The sequence below is a fragment of the Tympanuchus pallidicinctus genome, unplaced genomic scaffold (assembly GCF_026119805.1).
Source record: "Tympanuchus pallidicinctus isolate F22 unplaced genomic scaffold, pur_lepc_1.0 scaffold39, whole genome shotgun sequence".
Classification (NCBI taxonomy): domain Eukaryota; kingdom Metazoa; phylum Chordata; class Aves; order Galliformes; family Phasianidae; genus Tympanuchus; species Tympanuchus pallidicinctus.
In genome coordinates this window covers 540838-561617 of record NW_026294757.1, presented here as the reverse complement: position 1 = coordinate 561617, position 20780 = coordinate 540838, and the positions used below count along the sequence as shown (strand labels likewise).

Here is a 20780-nt window from a genome sequence, read left to right as displayed (position 1 = left end):
CAGCAAACCCCGTGCTTTGAGCCAGCCGTGGCTGCACTGCTCCTGTCCCCCACAGGCCCCATCCAGGTGCACCCCCTGCTCCTCCACCAACAGATCTGAGCAGAGGCAGCACTGAGGCAGGGAGAGCTGAATGAATCACACTCTGCTTATATGATGGAGCAGCTGTATGGCACACTGTGCAGGCAGGGGGCTTTGGGTGAGGGTGGCGGGGCTGCTCTCCATCAGGATGCCAGGAGTGCTGATATGCACAGTGCCTCCACCACCACCTGCCCCAGGCCTGTCCTTGTTAGGACTGGACTAATCAATGAATCGATGAGGCCGTGGCCGGAGCTGCCCTTCAGCAGCACACGATGCCTTTGTTTGCCCACTGGACTCCCACCCATGGGACCCTCCCTGCAGCATCCAGGATCCTGACCCCTCTCCAGTTCTGCCTCCTGGCAGGCACAACACCCTCCTGGCTCTGCCTTCTCGCTGCTCCCTGGATGCTGCAGTTTGTGGGCAGGCACCCATCCACGGGCACCTCAAGGACGCAGTGTGCAGGAGCTGCTCCCTCCTAATCCCCGCTGGAGCTTTGCTCCTTCATGCAGGTCTCTGCATCTCTGCACAAGTAGATTACAGGGGGCTATTTCTGATGGCAGCTTAACGGTCTGGGTGAGGGGATGAGGGAGTGGGGGCACAGCACACACAGATGGGGCACTGAGAAACGTGACATGGAGTGGGAGTGGTGACACACTGCTAAGCCACACTGGGCACACAGGGCTGGGAGCTGAGGCTGCAGAGCAGGGGGCTGATGGCTGAGGGGGGCAGGAACACCACGGGGCCACAAGCACAAGCATGCCACAGCCGGTGGTGCCCCCAGCCCCTCATGTATGGGAGGAGGCAGCGAGGGTGGCAGTGGGATGCAGCCCTGTTGCCCCAGACCTCCATCAGCTCCCCGCTCTGCTCCTGCCCCCAGCACACCTGCACCAAGGTCCAAGCGGAGCACAGACCCCTCCTGTGCCCCCACCACGTCCCAACCCCATGGAGCGCAGTGCATGGAAGGGGGGGCTGCACAGGGGTTCCCGGGAGATGCTGGGGCCCTCTGCACACGTCTGGCTCAGCTCAGCAGAATTAGCCTGGGATGTTCTGGCCCAGGAAATCCACTCCGCCAATCCCGTTAGTGGCGATTAGCTCCTGCACTGCAATGTGACCCCACCCCGAATCCTACACCCCACGGCCCCCACTCAAAACCTGCTACCCCGGTCAGCCCCATGGCAAGGGCCGGGCACTCACGAAAGTACCACAGGGTCTCCTCGATCTGCTGCGGAGTCAGGGGGGCTGTGGGCTGCGGGGCGGGGGGGGCACGCAGCCAGTCCTCATGATCGTAGCCAAAGACGGTGTCGGCACGCAGCGTGTAGCGGGGCAGCTGCTCGCCCAGCAGGGTGACGATCTCCACCTCGGGGACATCGCCGGTGCACAGCTCTGGGGATACGGGGACAGCGCGTCAGCTGGGGGCTGTGGGCACCCGGGGTCGGAATGGAGGCACAGAAAATTGGCGCTGGAGGGCGCTTTGGAGGAGAGCTTTCTGCCCCCCTCTGCCCCCGTGGGGTCCGGGATTGGTGCCCCGGGCAGCCAGATCTCCCCAAAGCCGCCCGTGCCCCGGGAGGGCGTCCCAGCGCAGGGCGGCTCACGGGGACCCACATCTCATCCTTCTCCTCCTCCCCTCCGCCTCCTGGGGAGAATCCCTGCTGCCACCTCCCGGCGGCACTGAGGCACCGCGACACGGGGCGGGGGATGCCGGGACGCGCGGAACGGTCGAAGCCGGGATTTTCCCGGACTCCTCCCTGACCCCCCGGCCCGACCCACCGGTGACGGTCGCGGCGTCGCGGCGGTTGCCCGCGGCGTGGAGCGGGGTCGGGCCGGGAGGCGGCTCCTGCGGGGCGGCGGGGTCCAGTTTGGCGTCACGGGGGGGGCCCGTCTGCCATGGGCTGTGCCTCCCCCCCCCCCCGGATCCCCGGAGCAGCGCTGGGAGCCGCAAGGTCCTTCCTCTGGCCGAGCCTGGAGAGAAGGAGCCGTCAGGGCGATGCCGGGGACCAGGGCCGCATCCCGTCCTCCAGCCGTGCGGGGATCCTGAGTGTCCTCACTGCTCCCCCCCGGCAAACCCCTCCCTAGGGCAACATCGCACTGCCGCTCTGGGGGTTGGAGGAACTCGGGCAGCAGCGCCGGTGCTCGGGGCGCGCGGGGACGGAGCTCCAGGACGGGCCCGGCGTGGGTCTCGCTGCCCTGGGCAATGCGGGGCGGATCTCGGGGCAGCTTACCTGCTACGCGCTGCTCCACGCAGCCGGGCCGACGGCCGCTATGTGACGCGGGGTCTCGGCACCAAAGCACATCCCTGGTGACATGCGGGTGGTGAGGACGCTCCACAGGGGCCGGGCGGGATCCCGCTCCCCATCCAGGCGCCCGGCAGCAGACAGACCCAGCCGAGGTGCCGCTGCTCTCGCGGGAGCCCTCGGGAGCCGCACCTCGCCGGGCAAAGTTCAGCTGCCATCCTCCACCCCACTGCCAGTGGGATGCGGGGTACGGGGCCGGTAGTACCCGAGGAAGTGCCAGCGCGGCCATAAACGCATCACGAGCCCGGCCATAAAACCAGCACCATCACGAGTCCGGCCATAAAACCAGAACTGCTGTGACGGCGCGGGCTGCAGCTGCGGCACCGGCACCGGCACCGCTCCGCCCCGAGCCGCTCCAGTCACTGGGGGACGCAGCACGACAGATGAGTGTGCGCCGTCCCAGCAGATCGCTGCCGGAGGAGTCGGGGCTGCAGGGGTCGAGCACGGCACGGCGGAGCCGGGCATCGAAGCGGCGGGACGAGGGCAGCGCGGCCCGCTTGCACGTGCAGCTCTGTGCTCGCCCTGCCCCGCCGCTGTCACGCATCTCCTCCTCGCCTCCTCCGTGCTCAGCTCACCCAGAGTCCTCCCCCACCCTGCGGAGCTGAGCGGGGTGCGGGCGGCTGGGCTCGCTCCGGGCTGTTTTTGTGCCCCCAACTGCTGCGGCAAAACTCGAGGCTGTGAGGGAGCAAGGAGGCAGTGCTGGGGAGAGGCGGCCAGAGGAGGTGGGTGCGGGATTTGGGCTGGAGGGGCAGAAGGACGGGGGAGCTCCCCGGGCACCGGGTCGGAGGGTGACGCAGCACCTGGCGTGGCTGCAGAGCGGTGGGGAGGAGGACAAGGCCGATGGCTCAGTCCCTCAGAAATGCCCTCTGCAGTCTCCTGGCAGCAGCAGTCCTCCCCGCCCCGCTCCCACACTTCCTGCTTCACCCGTCGGGAGCCACGGAACGCAGCCGGAGCTCATTCTTCTTCTCCTCCTCCCATCTCTGCGGCCGGGCAGGGCAGTCCCTGCAGGGTGGGATGGCACCGCCGGGCCCCTCCTGCTGCCACCCGCGGGGCCACGACAGCCCCCGAGGGGACAGTCCCACGGGGGACGGGAGAAGCTCCACGGGCGGAGCTGAGCGCTCGTCCGGAGCTCGGGGGGTCCCGCTGGGGCGGGGAGCGGCGGAGCTGCCACCAGAGGGCAACAGGCGGGACGGGACGGGGCGCTGCGGGGACTGAGGGCACTGCGGGCGCTGGGGGGGCCGGGTTCGGTACCTCTGCCCCAGCAGCAGCCCCGCTCCCGGGATCCCGGCCGAACCCCAGCGCGAGCACCCGGCGAGCAGCACTCGGAGAGCGGCACGCAGGGACTCTCCGGGCCCAGGGCATCGACCCATTGCCCGTCACTGCAGCAGCTCTGTCGGACGGGGCTCCGCAGCTCTCCGGATGTGCGCTCCTCGCCGCCCGGCTCCCACGGCTCCCGGAAGACAGCTGTTGTTTTGCTCGGCTCCGATCCTGGCACGGGACAGAGCAGGAAGCGGGGCCGCATCCCTGCTGCACGAGGCTCGGCCGGGCCGCGGGGCTGAGCCGAGGCAGGCCTGGAGCCAACCCCGCTTCCTCGCTCCTTTCTGCCTTCCGCCCCAGCTCGGGCCTGCAGGCTTAAAGCTCAGGGCATGGACACGGACCCGGGCCGCCCCGGGCGCTGGGGGAAACAGCACGAGAGCTGCGCGAACCTCCGCGTCCCGTCCCTCAGCCCCCTCGAGCGGGGCATCGCATCTCCCAGCAGCGCCCACCCCGCAGCGCCCGGCTGAGCTCCCCGTGCCGAGCCGGGGGGACGCGGGGACGCGCAGCAGATGGCACCGTGAAGGGCGCGGGTGACTTTGGCGAGTTTCCACCTCTCAGCACGCTGCCAGCCTGGCGCCCGGAGCCGCTTCCACACCGCTCGCAGGGAGCGGCTGTCGGTGAGGCCTCCTGCCTCCGTCTGCGCCGCTCGGCTGCTGGAGGTTGGATGGGAATCGATCACCGCTTTCAACCTCACCGCGCGCAGCTCCGTCGCGGCTCCGCTCGGCCGCGGTGCGCCTTCATCCCCCGGAGCTCATTAAAATGAGCTTCGCACCACAGCAGAGCTGAGACGCCGGTGATGCTGCTTAATGAACAAACATCTTAATTACCAGGAGCTGCTGCTTCCTGGCAGAGCAGACACGGTGGGCATGCAAACGACCCAGCGCCGTACCTGATGATGCCCATCCCACCTCAATGGGACCCAAAATCCCCCCGGGCCGACAAAGAAGAGGCTCACGACAACCCGGGGCTGGGGGGGTTATTTTATTCTTTACTTTGGTCTATACAAAAACAACTTATAGAAATAATAAAATCTCCCCTTCCGGACCCACACTGCAGTAACAGTCCGTCCACTGCCAGGCGGAGTGTTAGACCATCAGATCCAGAGCCTCTTCAGAAAAGTCATCAGATAAGGAAAGGGGACGGAAACACACCACTCACCAAAAGAAGGGGAAAGGGTTAAAATGTGCAACAGGGGTCGGTACAAGGACACGGTTCGTAATGCTGGAGTCACTCCTCCATGGGCGCTGCGGGGACAAGGCAGCTCCCAGCAGCAGATCAGAGACCCACGGCAGCCCCAGGGCTCCGGGTGCAGCTCCGTTTGTTCTCAGCAAACCCCGGGCCGCCCCTCCGACAGCAGAGTTTGCAGAAAACAAAGGGTTTCTCCCATCAGATCCCTTCCCTAGAACGTTAACGCGCGGAACAAATCGTGGGGACGTTAGAAAGCACAAACTTAAAGACGGCAAAAGCCGTTGGCATCATATTAAAAATAAAAAGGAAATATATATATTCATAGAAAAGACTATTCTGCCAATGAAAGGTTGGTAAAGATGCGGAATTTGTGTGTTTTAAAGCTTCAGAAACAGTATTTGGATGCTGGATGCGGCAGTAGGCGCTCGAAGCAGTCCCAGGAGGAAGGACCTGCACAGACCCACAGCGAAGAGAAAATAAAACGGAAAGATGAAACCTCTCGTGGGAATGGGGACGTTTGTCTTCAGGCACTTCTGTCTCCCGAGTCCTTCTCACGATCGCTCAGCTCTGAGGCCGCCCTCGGCACGGAGGAAACGCCTGCAAGGAGGAGCGGGTGTCACTGCGGGCTTCGGGAGTGGGACGCAGCCCCCCAACCCCCGGCCCCCCCCACCTGTTGTTGTGCGGGCGGTCAGGCGAGCATGTGGTCGGCGAAGGGCGCGCGGACGCCGTCGCTGTAGGCGTCCATGGGGTAATCTCCATCCATGTCCATGTGCATGTCGATGGGGTCCAGGGGGATGTCACCCGAGTACATGGGGCGGTAGCCGGGGTCCAGCTCTGCTGGGGGACAGGGGACACTCAGCGCCCGTGGGTGACAGCCACCCTCCTGGCTGCCATGGTGCTGAGAGGGACCGAGAGCCACATGGCCCGCAGGGCTGCACTCACCATCCGAGTAGGGCTCATTGATGGGGATCATGCTCTGAGCCTGGGGAAGAAGGTGGCACGCTTTGAGATGCGGGGAACGAGCCCGTGGCACCCAGCATCCCCATCCCATGAGCCGGAGCCACCACCTCCCCTCCGCCCACCCACCGCTGCCATGCAGGCACAGCTGTGGGGGCACAGTGTGGCTGCCCCCCCCCATCCCCACATGCTCACCGCCTCCCAGGCCGCGGGGTCGTGCTTGAAGAGCGAGTTGGTGAGCTCCACAGACACACGCTTCCTGTAGTCGGGGTTCTTGTCCTCGGAGATGCGGAAGAGCACGGCGGCCGCGTAGGTGGCTGTGGGGGGACAGGAGCTGAGCTGCTGTGGCAGGGCTCAGGGATCCACCTCGGCCAGCAGAGCCCAGCACGGGGCCGGAGCTGCGCTCACCTGTTCCCTCGTTCCTGGAATGCAGCAGCTCCATGAGCGGAGCTGAAGCTCCTTCGGCATCAATGGCATCTGCAGCCTCCTTGTCCTGGGCCAGCTCACACAGCACGCCGGCTGCCACGCGCTGGATGTTCTCCACTGGTGAGTAGAGGAGCTGCCAGGAGAGAGAGGGCGGCGTGGGGCTGTGAACCCAGTGCTACATGGACATGTTGTGCTCCCAGTAGCTGGGAGGCAGCACGGCACAGCCCCGTGTCCCAGCCCCTACCTGCACGAAGAGGGGAATGGTGTTGAGCCGGAAGATCTCCATGCGGTTCATGAGGTCCCGGGCCAGGATGTGCAGCGCTCCCGTGCAGCCCTCCACAATCTCCTCCATCTTGACGCCATCCTGAGAGGGGATGTGCGCTCAGATGAGTCCCCATGCCGTGGTCAGATGGGTCACTGTGCACTGAGCATGGGGACAGACCCCGCCAGCTCGGGGACACCTGGCTGTGCCGGCACTCACCGTGTAGGGCTGCTGCGTGCCGGCTGCCACGTGACGCTGCGCATCCTGGTGAGCTTTCACCAGCAGCTGCACCAGGCGTGGGATGACGGCCGCCTCCTGCAGCGGCCCATGGTTGGCCGGGCACAGGGCCAGGTTACGGATCAGCCCGATGGTGGCCTGCAGCGAGGGCACGGAGATTCATCAGACAGCGACCAGAGGCACAGGGCACCCCGCAGCCCCCCCGCAGCACAGGCTGCCTGCGGCTTCCTGCATCCTCCCACACCGGATCCTACACCCCCACGGCGGGGGGCGAGGATGGGTTTCGCCGCAGCAGCACGAGCAATTTCCTCCCATTAGCAGCCATTAACTCGATGGAAACGCAGCGCGGCTCCAGCTGCGGCCCCCCCGCGGCCCCCCCCCCTCACCTTGACCAGCGGCCACTGGTTGGGCTGGTTGAGCAGCTTGACGATGGCGGGGATGCCGTAGTTGAGCCGCACGGAGTTCTGCGCCATCTCTGCCTCGGGGTGCCGGCTGGTGAGGTGCCGCAGCGCGCACACGGCCGGCTCGGTGATGTCCTCCTTGTCGCCCGCCCGCAGGATGGTGTGGATCAGCGCCTCCACCCCGTTGGACTGTGTCACCAGGGTCTTGTTCTTGCTGTTGTTGCAGGTCAGGTTGGAAAGCGTGCCGGTGGCACAGGTCAGCACATTGACATCATCAGAGCTCAACTGGTTCACCAGGATCTTGAGGACTCCATCCAGGCCCTCCTGCAGTAGCACAGACAGGGGTCAGAGCAGCTCCTCCCCCCAGCCTGACCCTGCATGGCTCCCGGCTGGGCTCCACCCAAACCCTTCCTGGGGGCTGCAGCTCTCAATGTGTGCAGAGGAGCTGCTCCCCCAGACCCCACCCCGTCTCCCCCTTTGAGCTCCAGGCTCTCATCTCCATAGCCACCAAGGCTCGTGCACCCCTGGCTGCACCCAGTACTCCTCAGCATCACTTTGGCAGCACAAGTGGCAGTGCTCAATGTGCACAGCTTTGCTCAGCTTAACATCCCCACCAGGCTTTTCCTGCTGGAAACACAGGAACAATACAACCCCGGCTGCTGGGACTGATGCAATGAGCGAGATTTACCAGAAGAACCCCACAGTGACTACAGTTCTGGCCCCAGCTGTGCAGGCAGCACCAGGAAGGGGTTAAAGTGCTGCAGCCAGAGCCAGGGGACCTGGCTGCACGCTTCCACCGCCAGCACAAATAGTTTCCACACTGCATCAGGCGCTAATCTGCAACCCGAGCACATGGGGAACACATCAGGAGGTGACGAAGGGCTGGAAGAGCTCAGAGCTGAGCCCTGGGCACCCCTCAGGCTTTGCATCCTCATGGGGCTGGGAGCTGGCGGGCAGCTGCACGATCAGGGTGTCTGGGGATGCTGCCACAGCAGGTCAGATGCAGAGCAACTTAAAGGCAGCACTTCGGGATCAGTCTGGCACGGGCATGGAGCTCCCCAAAAAGCTGAGCTGAACACAACACGGCAGCCCCCAGACCCACCTGTTTGGTGGCCACGTCAGAGAGGTTCCGCAGGGTCCAGAGACAGTTCTGCACCAGCCGGGGGCTGGAGCTGGTCAGGTGCTTGCCCAGAGCCTGCATGCCACCTGCCAGGGACACGAGACACTGTGCTATAAATACTGACACACAGCAGAGAGGAAACGGAGCCGCAGCACCGCGCACAGTTGAGCACAGGCTGGGTGCCACCCGGCTGCCGCCTCCAACGCACCACGTCGCCGCGGCTCAGCAGAGGCTGACTGCTAAATGTGGAGCAGAGCAGCTCCTGCCCGCCAGCCAGGCTGGCTCCTGCCCACACACAGCCCCAGAAAGTGCCTCAGCAGCCGCAGACCCGGACACGGGTGGTGGGACCCGGCGGCTCAAGGACTGGCGTGCCCCACAGGGCAGCTGTCCATGGGAGGGCTGCAGCAGCACCGGCCTTTTCTTAGGGCCCCGAGGGCCACACTCAGCACCCGGCGCATAGGGGGGTGTGGAGCAAGCAGCCAGGAGCAGTCGGTGCTGCGGGAGGGCGAGCGGCATCACCCCAAAAGCCCACCGACCTCAGGAGGCGGCCCCAGAGCCCTTACCGGCCTCGACGATGGCGGGTTTGTTGCTGGGGCACACTGACAGCACCTTGAGCACCCGACTGGTGGTCCACAGCAGCTTCTCGTAGTTGTAGCTGCGCATGATCTGCACCAGGGCTTGGGGGCCTCCGTTGGCCAAAATGATCAGCTGTAAGGCAGGCGGGCAGGGTCAGGGCCACGTACTGCAGACCCTCGGGATGTGCAGCATCACCCACCCAGGGAGCAGATCTTGCGGCCCCGCAGGGCTGCAGGGGCTCATGCATGGGAGGAGAGCAGCAGCCCAAGCACAAAGACAGAACCATGGCTGTGAGCAGGAGAGGCAGAACCAGCCACGCCGAACTGGGCCAAACTGGGACTGTTTGTGCAGGAGGGGACACAGCGCTGCGAGGGGTCAGGCGCCATGCTGAGGTGGTGGCAGCCGTTCCCTCCCCAGGCCCCCCAAGCCAGGGGCTCACCTTGCTCTCCTGGTTCCCGTAGGCGAGCAGCTGCAGGCAGTCGGTGGTGATGGCCAGAAACTTGGGGTTGTTCTTGTTCAGCAGAGGCACCATCTTCTGCAGCCCGTCAGCCAGGCGCACCGCCATCTTGGCACCCTCCTGGTAGAGCAGCAGGTTGTGCAGCGTGGTGATGGCGTAGAAGAGGACTGACTCGACCGGCGAGCTGCGGGCGGCACGGAGCCACGTCAGCACAGTGTGGGCACCCCCGGCTCTGCCCCCCCAGCATGGCCCCAAGCTCCTGGGGGTGCTCGCCGCTGCTCCTCCCCATGGGCACCAGAGGGGAGGAGCATCTCCCTGGGGTCCATTGGGACACACTGCCGGCTCACAGTCACCCTGCTGGCCACCAGGACCCCCAGATCCTTTCTGCAGAGCTCCTCTCCAGCAGCTCAGCCCCCAGCCTGCATTGATACTTGTGGTTATTCCTCCCCAAGTATAGGACTCTACATTTGCCCAAAGCCCCACCCTGCCTGGCCTCGGGCACCCCTAGGGGTAGAGCACCCACAGCTGCTCCGGGAAGCATCCCAGGACCTAACTGCTCTCACAGTAAGGGATTTCTTCCTTTTACCTAATCTCAACTCATCCTTTTTCAGTTTAAGCCCATCCCCTCCTGTCCAGCCCCCTGTACCTGAGCATCCTGACAAGGGCCGGGATGCCGCCAGACTTGAAGATGGAGAGCAGTCCCTCGCGGTGGTGGGAGAGGTTGTGCAGGATGCTGGTGGTGCAGCGCGCCGTGTCCAGGTCGCTGGTGCTCTGCATGGTGCGCACCACAGCCGCCACGATCTGAGATGATTGCATCAGGGCACGGCGGGACGCTTCCTTCTTGGAGAGCTGGTTCACAATCATGGCTGCTTTGCTGACAACCACCTGCAGTGGGGAAGGGAGTCAGGGGTGGTTGGGGGTCCTGGGGCACAGCAGGATTCCTCTCCAATGTGCTGCCCTGCGCTGAGGCTGCTGGTTTTAACAACTCGTTCACCCTGCTCCAGGAGCTGCACTGCAGCATGAGGACAGACCCACAGCACAGAAGTGGGAAGGAGGTGGTGGGAAGGAGGTGGTGGGAAGGATGCCCCAGGAGCCCTGAAACTCAAAGCCCAAGCAAAGCATGCCTGCTTACCGGGTCCTCGTCGTTGAGCAGCTTGGTGAGCTCCGGGATGGCGCGGGTGGCCAGCTCAGCATCGTCCTGGTAGTTGATCAGGTGCACGATGGCCGACTTCAGCATCTGCGAGGGCTCTGCCAGGCGCTGCACGTTGGTCTGCTGCCCTTCCACCTGCGTGGTGATGAGCAGTGAGCGGTCCTCCACCGTCTCGGGGTACATGGCAGCACGGACACGCTGAGCCCGGGTCATGGCCAGCTGAGCCTCCATGTCGGCTGTGGGGAGTTGGAGAGACAGTGTGAGGCCAGGCTCTCCTGCAGGAGTGCTCCCAGCGCTGCTTCCTGATTGCAGTGAGCCCAGCATGATGCCACCCGCCCCGTCAGCAGTCCTGGCACGTCCTGCGAGGAGCCATCGCTTCCAGTGTAAACAGATACGGCAGTACAGAGATAAGGCAACACTTAATTAGGCAGTATGATTAAGCAATTGTCACACAAGGCCTGTTAATTAAAAAATTAAGGGTATTTTCAACTTGAGACCAGCTGGCACAAAGGACAGAGAGCCCTCCAAGGCCGAGGCTGCAGGAATGGGCACAGCAGGAGCAAACCCATCACAGACCCACGTTCCCCCCAGCGCAGGACAGGCACCGAGCAGAGCTCTGCTCCCAGAGAACTGCAGCTCTGTCCTCGAGGACCCACCTCCGGGGGGGAACCAGCACAGCTCTGCCCTCTTTTTGGGGACAGGGTGAGGGGAAGCGTCTCCTCCGGCACCGCAGGCTGTGCCCACGTGGCTGCACCCCAGCTGTCAGGTTTGTGGCACACACCGGCAGCTTCCCAAGCAGGAACACCGCAGACGCCGACCCGTGGGCTGGGACCTGCTGCTCTCCCCAGAGCCAGCCAAGTGGCTGCAACATGTGCTCAGCTCAGCACGGTGCAGGGCTGGCTGCGTGCCCTCGGTACAGGGAAGGAGGGCAGCAGGAGGGGATTTCAGGCAGCAGCAGCTCACAGGAAGGCTGTGTGGAGCAGCACCCAGCAGGAACACAGCAACACCCGGGGAAGGCAGCAGCAGAGCCCCCCGCCCCTACCTTGCGCTTGGCCCTGGCCCTGGCCCCCGCCCTGGCAGTAGCTGGTGGTGGTGGTCTTCTTGATGGTGTACTGCTTCCCATACACCTCGTCGTCGTCCCCCATGCACTTGCTGCTGACGGAGGGCACCTGGGTGTTGACACCTGAGTGGATGCCCGAGTCGTAGGTGTAGGTCTGCTGCCACTCCGTCACCTTGATGGGCTGCTCCATCATGTTCATCACCTCCATGGCTGCACTGCGGGGCAGAGGGGAGCGTCAGAGCCCGGCCCCGCAGATCGCTATCTGCTCTCCTCCCCCAAGCGAGATGAAAGGCAGCCCCGCCATGACGAACCCACAGCCATGACGAACCCACAGCTCAGCACTTTGCTGCTCCTGTTCAGACACGAACCGCTGCTGCAGCGGAGCTCAGCCAGCGCCTGCCACGCAAAACCGCGTCCCAGCAGCAAATGGGCCGCAGTGCTTACAGGCTGCTTCCTGCGACGGGAGCTGAGCTCAAGGCTGAGCCCTCGAGAATAAAGTAAACCTTGTGAGCGGATGCTCCTAAAGCCCCTAAAAATGATCAGGCAGACCCGGCACAACACAAGGGTGCCCACAGCATACTCAAGGTTGGCTCCTGGCAGCACGGGGCTGAGGGACACCAGCGCGACCCCCACCGATCCCCCCTCCTATGAGCAGCTCAGGGAGCAGCAGGAAACCCGGCACGGAGTCCTGAGGGGGGAGGGCAGCCCCAGCAGCACCGGGTGCAGTTATCGCAGCGTGGCGTGGTGCTGGCACAGCCCCAGCACAGAGGCTCGCAGCGCCGGGGGGCAGCGCTGGGAACGCTCCGGGCACGGGAACCCCGCACCCAACCCCGACACGGGAGGCTCCGGGGGCAGAGGGCGAGCCGGGCCCCACGGGAGATCCCACGTAGACAGGAGCAGCGCCCGCCCGCAGCCGCCCGCATGGCGATGCTGTGAGTCACCGCGGGGCTGACGCTGCTCCTCGGCAGCTTGCAGCAGCTGTCGGCCGGCAGGGAGGTGCCGAGGGAGGTGCCGAGAGACGAGCCCTGGGATGAGCCCTGCTCCCAGTCCTGCTGCCCGCACTGGGGGTCGAGGTATTTCGACTTCCCCAAACGCACTGCGGAGACAGAGTAGCCCCAAACCCCCACCAATACAGCCTGAGCTTACTTTAGAGCAGGATTTGGGGGAGCGAAGGGTGTCACAGCTCCACAAGCACAGGGGGCAGGAGGCTGAATCACCGACCCCACGCAGCCCCCGGCCCGTCGCCACGCACGAGGCCGCACGGAGGAGATGAGTCAGAGTTTCAGACTCGAGGAGCGGCGCTGCCCAGCAGAGGCGTAACCACCACCACCTGAGCACGCAGCACCCGGACGGCCACGGGCCCCCGCTGCAGCCCAGAGCTCGGGGGGTCCCGCAGGTCGGCTCTGCCCGGAGCGAGGGGCGGCAGGAGGAGCCCCCGGCCCCGCACCGCCCGGCTGAGTCAGGGCGTCGGGTGGTGCCGGGACGCGAATTGCGCACGGGGGGGTTGGGGATGCCGGGCGGCGCGCACGGGCTTGGCGCGGCTCGCCCCAGCGCTGCGGGCTGTTCCCAGCAGAACGAGCGGCACAGCCCCACACTCACGGGGAAAACATCCCGGCCAGGTACGGAAAACTCCTTCCTGCTGAGCGGCTGTGGGGCGCAGAGCCGGAGCGCTCCGCATGCCGCCACCCCCCCAGCAGCCTTCCTGGAAGCAGGGTAGGGTGCTGCTCGTCAATTCGATGTTTTCCGAGCTGCAAAGGAGCACTCCGCGCACTCAGAACCGCCCCGACTTTAATGGGTTGTGCATAATGCATGTTTTTAAAGCAGCGAGAGGCAGCGCCGCTAATGGAGGCTGTTGGGGGGGGGTTATTCCCACGGCAGGGGCTGCGTGCTCTGATCAGTGCAGCAGAGATGTGGGGGTGATGCTGCACTGTGGGGCCCAGCACCCAGCCAGGACCCTGCAGCCAAGTCCCCAGTGCACACAGGAGCTGTCCCCATGTGGTCACTGTGGCCATGAACTTGGAGCCTCCAGACACTGCTGGGAGCCTGATAAAGGCAACACCAACACAGCCACTCACCAACGGGTCCTCGGGGGCTCATCCCTCTCCCCCTGCAGCAGAGATAAGTGCAGGGCCTGGTGCCATTCGGAGCAGCTGGCACCGGAGGGCTGCACAGTGCCCACACGGCCCCATAGCAGCACACAGAGCCTGGGCAGCAGCCTCAGGAGCCCACCAGGTCCCCACAGCCCCACTCGGAAAGCTGCCCTGGATGGACAAAGCCAAAAGTGTTAACGCTTCAGAACCCAGGTCCCACACATGGCACAGAGCTGCTAAGAGGGACCAGTTCTCATCTGCACACAGCCAGTCAACCTGCAACGCTGTTCTGCAATTACTGGCATATGATAGACACTTCATTTCCCAAGCATTCCTGAATCTGGCTCAGACACCGACTTCTTACACAGCAGTTCATCAGACACACGATGCAGTCCCCCCCTTCCCTGCACTCCTCCCTGTCTACACCGTGACACCCAAGGTGAGCTGAGCCGCTGAGATGCAGGATGAGCTCAGGAGATCTGATAGGGACAGCTGCAATCAGGAGAATGGCCCTCGCCAATGAGCACAGGCTGAACTGACAGCCCCACTGAGCGCAGGGAGGCACGGCTGGCCCAGCAGCACCCCAGCGATGGACACTGCAGGTTTGCTCAGAGCCAAATGGGTGAAGCTGATGGCACACAAAGCGACGTTTTCCTGAGCCCTGCAGCACACATCCCACTCCTCTCTCAGAGGGGCAGGCACCAGACAAGTTTTTCCTGTCCCTATTCCTCAGCACGGACCAGAGGCACCTGCTGACACTACAGGCAGGGAACAGCAGCTTGGCCCTCCTCGACCTTCATTGTTATCTGATCACTGCAGCCAGTGTCGGTGCCTCTGGTGCTGAACAGCTTGCAGTGGAGCACAAGCAGGACCCTCTGCCCCTCCTTCCCCCCCCAGCTCAAGAGTCAGGAATAGGGCACAGAAGGACTCAGCAGCTCACACAGGAAAGGAACACCTGGCGCATACAGTAGCTCTGGAAGAGCACAGCACACAGAGGCAGGCGAGGACTGGGGCTGGGAAAAGGTTAAAACCTCTCCTCCTGCTTCCTGGAGCCAGGCATCCTGGTGAAGAAACAGGGGAAGCTGCTGCACAGCCCGGCCAGAAGGCTCCTCCAGGGCTGTTTGATCAGCAGCCAGACAGCATCGTCCCCTCCCAGCAACCCCCCCAGACCGTCTGCAGGGGAAGTCTCCAGTAAACACCCCCCCCCCTCCCCAGCCCCTTCCTGCAGCTCCCGTGACAGCAGGCAGGACAGACACAGCAGCACCCGCAGCCGGTGCTGATCTACAGCCGAGCTGCCCAGCACAGCAGCGGGGATGTGATAAGCAGAGCTTCAAAGAGAGGTAAGGGCCGCCTGGGCTCCCCTCGCCCTGCAGGGCTGCATTGCTCAGCGGCCCCTGCAGCACCGCCTCCCATGGCAGATGGCTCCGGCACCCCGAGGTGTTGGTTGTCCCCGCCGGGACACAGAGCAAAACGCAGCACCGGAGCTGCACCGTGCACCAGCAGTGAGCTGGGCTGCAGGAAGCGCCTAAGCAACGGCAGCTACAGCCACCGAGGCTTTTAAAGACAGGAAAGAGGCGCGTAATGCAATTCAACGACTACAGTGTAAGAAAGGGCAATTTCAGAAGCGCTCCCGCTGCACATCAGTGACTTCTATCCTTCCCAGCTGTCCAGACAGCACAGCAGTGCCAGAGCAGCCACATCCCACAGCTGGCACCACTGCTAAGAACCGGGCCAGAGATTCAATGGGCTTTAACAGAATCCATCGGAAGAACAAATGGCAAACGAGGGAGAGAAAGGCACTTCTCAGTCGTCCCCGGCATCAAGGGGCTGCGTCACAGTCAGCTCTGTGCTGGCACCGGCTGCTTCCATGTGGGCTTTGCAGCACAGATAACTCGAAGGATTCAAAGGGAATGAGAGCAGAGTGAAGTTTAATGAGGAGCGGCCGTCCCGGAGCCGTGCACCGCAGCCCTGCCCTTGGCTGCCCGCAAAGGAGCTGAGCACGGCCGCCTTTGTTTGGTGCTCAGCCCCCCCCGGCCCCACTGCCCACCGGAGCCCCACATCTCCGCCCCACAGAGCGGCTGCTGACAGCTCCAGCGCAGACAGGAGCGGGCTGCCACGTTCCGGCACTGCGGGCACACAGGGACAAGGTGCCCTGCCGCACATTCCTGTCATGACAGCACGCACAGCACCGCCACGCATCAGCTCTCGGCACAGGTCTGTCTCTATTTGTCTCTCTATTCACCGCGAGGCTGAGCCGGTGGCGCGGCACCACGCAGCCCCCCTGCACCGCGGGCAGAGCCCAGCTCCCACCCCGCTCCCCAGCGGCAGCAGACGGAGCACCCAGCAGCACCCAGAGCAGCGCTGCCACCACGGCACGCAGTCACCGTACAGAAGCGCTGCTCCCAGCGCAAAGCCGGGCCCCCCCTGCCAGCTCCATCAGCACCCACGCGTCGTCGTCCCCCCGCGGTTCTGCCCACACCGGGGACCCTCACACCCCACGCAGGACCGCAGCCGCTCTCCTGGCTCCTTCCCAGCGCAGAACAGCCCTGAGCCTCCCTCCGCCCTCGGAGCCAACTCCCGTCCCCTGCCATGAGCAGGAGCCGCTCCCGCACGTGGAAGCCGCCTCCCACCGCACCCTGCCCCACCTGGGAACCGCGCAGCGATCCCACACTGCAGCCTCGCCCCTCCGCCCCCCCAACAACGTGGCCGACGGGGGAGGCGCCCCCACCGCCCACAGCCCCGTGGAGCCCACGGCCCGGCAGGGCGCATCCCCTCAGCACGAAGAATTCACACATCTCGTTAGGAACACGGGAGGGGAGGATGGGAGCTCGCCATTTGCCTGTGAAAAGGAGAGCTGGCACAGTGCAATTAATCACAATAACTCCATCTGGATAAGAAAAAAAAAATATTTTGTTTTAAAGAGCACCAAGAACAAATTGTCCTTTACGAACACGATAATTGCAGGCTTTTAGGATTTCAGCTTGGAGGCTCACATGTGTTTCCAGCAAGAATAATGGTGTCTGTCGGCACAGGGCTCTGCCACCCGGCCCCAGGTCTGCCAGGAGAGCAGGGCGAGAGGGAGGGAAGCAGGGCTGAAGGCTGCTGCGCCCCAGCTTAATTTCCCCATCCAATTGCATTACATCTGCAAAGTTCAAATGTTTCACAGGGAATTATCGCCAACACCCGTCAGCACACAGCCTGTCGGAGCAGGTTAATGATTTGTCACCAGGGCTCGGCCGGGTGTCACTGTGATTACAGCAGCACTCTTACAGCAGCCAAAGGTCTCTGCCACCAGCAAAGTGAACGCGCCTGGCCTGTGATCCCGGCCCCTTGTCTGCACAGAGCAGCACAGTAGCACATCCCCGAGACTGCGGGGATGTGGATAAAGGAGCAGGATCGCTGCTGGCACCGAGGTGGGGATTGGCACAGCCCTGCCAGCAGGGAACAGCTGTGCCATCACCCAGCAGCACAGGCTGCCTCACGGTGCCAGGGATTCACGCTGCTGCTGGAAGAGCTCAGCTCTACACCTGCCCTCCCCCCAACAGACCCCTGCCCAAGGCACAGGAACGATGCCACAAGGCTGATTCCAGTCCCAGCTGCAGTGCTGCATGACCCCTCGTGTGTCTCCGCAGCACTGGGGGAATGGGTCAGGTCAGCAGCTATGGGATATTCAGAGAGCACTGAGCATCCCACAGCAGCCCCCAGCACAGCTCAGCACCCCGAGCCAACAGGAGCTCTGCTCCAGCACAAGGCGCCTGCCCTTTGTGTAAAGGGATTTTAGATCCCAGCAACTCGAGCATTATGAAATGCCTCCAGGCCTGTCAGCAGCTGCAGAGAAACCAACCAGGGATGGCAGATTCGGAGAGAGATCTCAAACCTATCTAATTAGAAACATCTTGCCCCTCACTCCTCCTTCACTCCCCTCACCATCCTTACAAAGCACAGCACATTGCACACAAGGGGGGAGCACAGCACCTCCAGCACAGCCAGCTCTCACCCCATCGATGCAGGAGGATGCAGTGACCCAGCAGCCTCCTGAGCCCAAAGCCAGCAAAAACTAAGGACAATCCATAGGAAGCACAGCAAGGACTGATGCAGCACAAGAGGGGAGTGGGGGTGGATGAAGCACACACAGACCCAGACCCCAAAGCTTTGGGTGCACCACACCACCCTTGCAGCATGTGGGACTTGGGAGCACCCAGCAGAGCAGGCAGCAACACGCCAAGCATGGCATTCAGTGCTGTGCTGGGCCGTCCTTCAGCTGGCAGCACAGGATGCAGCTTTGGAGCATTCTGCAGCTCAGTGCTGGCCAGCAGCACTGTAAGCACAGATGTGTTTTTAAGCTGCTTAGGTCAAGTTTTAAGACTTTTTTTGGCAGCCTCTCCCACACACAGACAGCATGCCTGCTCCATCCCCAAACACCCAACCCCATCCCTGGGAAACGGGGTAAACCCAACCCTGGTGGAGCTGGAAATGCTGCATCAGCTCAAGCACTGCATCCTCCAGGGCTGACTGCGAGCCAGGCGCTGCCAGCAGGGCACAGCCCCTTTGGGGACACCCCGGGTCCCAGGGGACCAATTGGGACCCACAGCTGCCACCCAGACCCCATTTGCAGCTGATTCTGGGCACAGTCTTAAAGCACCGAGGTGGGAAAGCACCACCTGAAACAAAGGTCAGAGCTGGCAACTGTGCCACAAGAGTCTGCCAAGGCAGACTTGCACTGCTTCAATAGAAACGAAATTTCTTTTTAACTTTTGCTAATTAGAAGCCAGCCTAATTTAAAATTTCAAGACCAGCATTGAGCTGTGGTACAGACACATAAATTAGAGCCCTGCAAGCTCCCAACGCAGCCCCCGTGCTGCAGCTGCACAGAGCAGCTCCTTCCTGCGGGCTGCCACCGGCTGGGAGTCTGATGGGGGAACAAGGAGGAATTCACAGGAGGAGGGCAGCACCCAACCTTAATGCTAAAGCACAGCGCTGGGACCAGAGACAAAACTCTCCGCGGTCCCCAGCTGCAAACAGACCGCAAGCAGCAGCGCCGCCAACGCTGCCCACCGGGACCCGCACGGGGACGGGGCGCGGGCGGCTCGCACGCCTGCATCCTCGCCGTCCCCAGGGAGCGGCCGCAGCACCAGACAATGGAGTGGGAGCCATTGTTTGTGGCGGCGGGGGGAGAGCGGCCTGCAGCCCCCCCACGCTTCCGCCAGCGCTTCCCCACCGCCGGATTTGGGCAGCTGCAGTGCAGCTCCCCCCCCCCGCAGCAGCTCCTCACTGCCCGGTGAATGGCACCAGGGCCGGGGATAACTCGACCCCCGGCCGCCGCCACCCGGGTTTCGCGCAGGCGCGTCCCGCGCCCACCTGTTTAAGCCGAGTTCGCTGCTAAATGGGTTTTTCGTACCACTTTGTGGAAACCCTCCAAAGCGGTGAACAACTACAGCCTTCAGAGGTGGAAGGACACTTAATGGCTGCTCCCCTCCGCAGACTGTCCCGGTGCACGCCCACAAGGACACAGGAGGGGACCCGCGCCTCCTCCAGGCCCGCAACGCACCAGACCGCAGGCGGGCAGGGGGCAGCGCGGGGCACAGCGCGGGGCCGCAGCCCCGGCACGGGGGCAGAGGGGTCCCGGGGACGCCGCCTCGCAGCACCAATGGGGCAGCGGCCGCCCGCACCGCCCAAAGCCGGCAGGACGCGGGGACAGCGCTGAGGTCACCGCCGCTCCTCCCGCCCCGGGCTGCGCCCCTGGAGGCGCCCACGCTCCCACGCGTCCCCCTGCGCGCAGCCCACGCCTTCCTCCGCGGGCAACTCCCAGCACCAGCTCCGCGTTATCCTTTCATCTGCCTGATTAATTAAGCTAATCAGCCGGCGAACGCAGCGAGAGCACTCCCCGCGCTCAGCGAGTTCCGCTCCCCCCGACGTTCGCTGTCAGCACCCCGCGGGGCGCCCAGTGGGAGGAAGGGCTTCTTCTTCTTCTTTTTCCTCCTCCTCCTCTTCTTCCCCCCCTCCCGCAGCACGGACCGCTCCCCGCAGGCTGCACGGGGCAGGTGCGCGGCTCTCTCGGGCGGGGCGCGGTGGAACGGCCGCCCCAGGAGCGGCGCCCACTGCCGGCCCCGGCAGCACCGGAACCGCACGGATCGGCCGGGCCGAGCCGAGCCCTGCTGGGAGCGGAGCCCCGGGGCCGCTCGGGACCGGTCGGACGGGATGCGCGCAGCCGGGCGCGGCGGCTGCCCCGGAGGGGAGCGGCACAGCCCGCCCCGAAACAACGCGCGGCGCCGGGAGCCCCTCAAACTGGCTCAGCCCCGCGACCGCAACGCCCCGCACCGCTCCGCTCCCGGCCCCGCACGACCGGAATCCGCCGCCCCGACCCCGCCCGCCCCGCTCACCTCGCACCGCTCCCCGCGCGGGCACTGCCGCCCGCCCCGCTCCTGCCCGAACAAAAGGCGAGCGGCGCCCCGCCCCCCCCCGCCCCGCCCCGCCCAGCGCTGCCCGCCTCCCATTGGTTCTGCTGGCCGTCCGTCCTCACCGCTGCGGGACGGGCCCCGCCCCCTCCCCGTGTTTATCCGTTCGCCATTGGTGGAGACGCGGCCGCCCCCCGCGCGCCGGGAGGTGATTGGGCGGCGGGGCGGGGTGGAGGCGGGGCGAGGGAGGGTGGGGAAGGGCGTGCTCGCACCAAGGGCCACCTGGGTGACGTCAGGGGGCGGCGCGGCTCCACCGCGGTGTTTCGCCCGGAACGGAGCTGGGCGGGTTGGGCGCAGGGTGGATCCGGAGCGGCTCCCGGGGGTCGTTTCGGCCGGAGCGATCGCGGCGAGCGGAGCGCAGCCCGGGGGCCTCAGCCCCAGGGGGCGGCGCTGCGGACCGGAGCGGGGAAGCCCTGCAGCCGGCGCGGGGCGGGGAGCCGCCAGCAGCGCCCGTCCCTTCCCTGCCCCGGGGCCGACGCCGTGATTCAGCCTCTCGGTTTCAGTCTTCGCAGCCAAGTCCCGGTGCGGAGCGGGGCCGCGTGCTGCCGGCCCCTCGACGTCCACAAGGCAGAAAGGAACGGGGGGTCTGCAGCCCAGTCGTCCACAGCTCGGCCTGGGGTCCCCGTCCCGACCGCCACCCCCTTCCCCAGTCTTTCAAGTTGTCCCCGGCTTTGAAGGGACACGCAGCACTTCTGCGTGCCCTCCCGAGGAGCCA

At 64.6% G+C, this 20780-nt stretch overlaps 1 protein-coding gene across 1 annotated transcript; it reads right to left on the bottom strand.

Annotated features, from left to right (window-relative positions):
• Nucleotides 1-4651: 4651 nt before the first annotated feature.
• On the bottom strand, nt 4652-20048 carry JUP (junction plakoglobin). The gene is made up of 15 exons (XM_052700141.1): nt 19991-20048; nt 11503-11735; nt 10443-10696; nt 9957-10195; nt 9293-9494; nt 8841-8985; nt 8260-8363; nt 7143-7481; nt 6739-6894; nt 6502-6621; nt 6240-6390; nt 6027-6148; nt 5817-5856; nt 5545-5708; nt 4652-5471 (listed from the first exon to the last, which is right to left on the bottom strand). The coding sequence occupies exons 2-14, from the start codon at nt 11726-11728 to the stop codon at nt 5563-5565; spliced, it is 2244 nt and encodes a 747-aa protein (XP_052556101.1). The 5' UTR covers nt 11729-11735; nt 19991-20048; the 3' UTR covers nt 4652-5471; nt 5545-5562.
• Nucleotides 20049-20780: the final 732 nt, after the last annotated feature.

Coding starts and splice junctions, on each gene's coding strand:
- JUP (XM_052700141.1), bottom strand. CDS start 11,728: ATGGAGGTGATGAACATGATGGAGCAGCCCATCAAGGTGACGGAGTGG. Junction 10,196..10,442: donor TGCTCAACGACGAGGACCCG/GTAAGCAGGCAT, acceptor TCCCCACTGCAG/GTGGTTGTCAGCAAAGCAGC. Junction 8,364..8,840: donor ACCCGCCATCGTCGAGGCCG/GTAAGGGCTCTG, acceptor TGTCCCTGGCAG/GTGGCATGCAGGCTCTGGGC.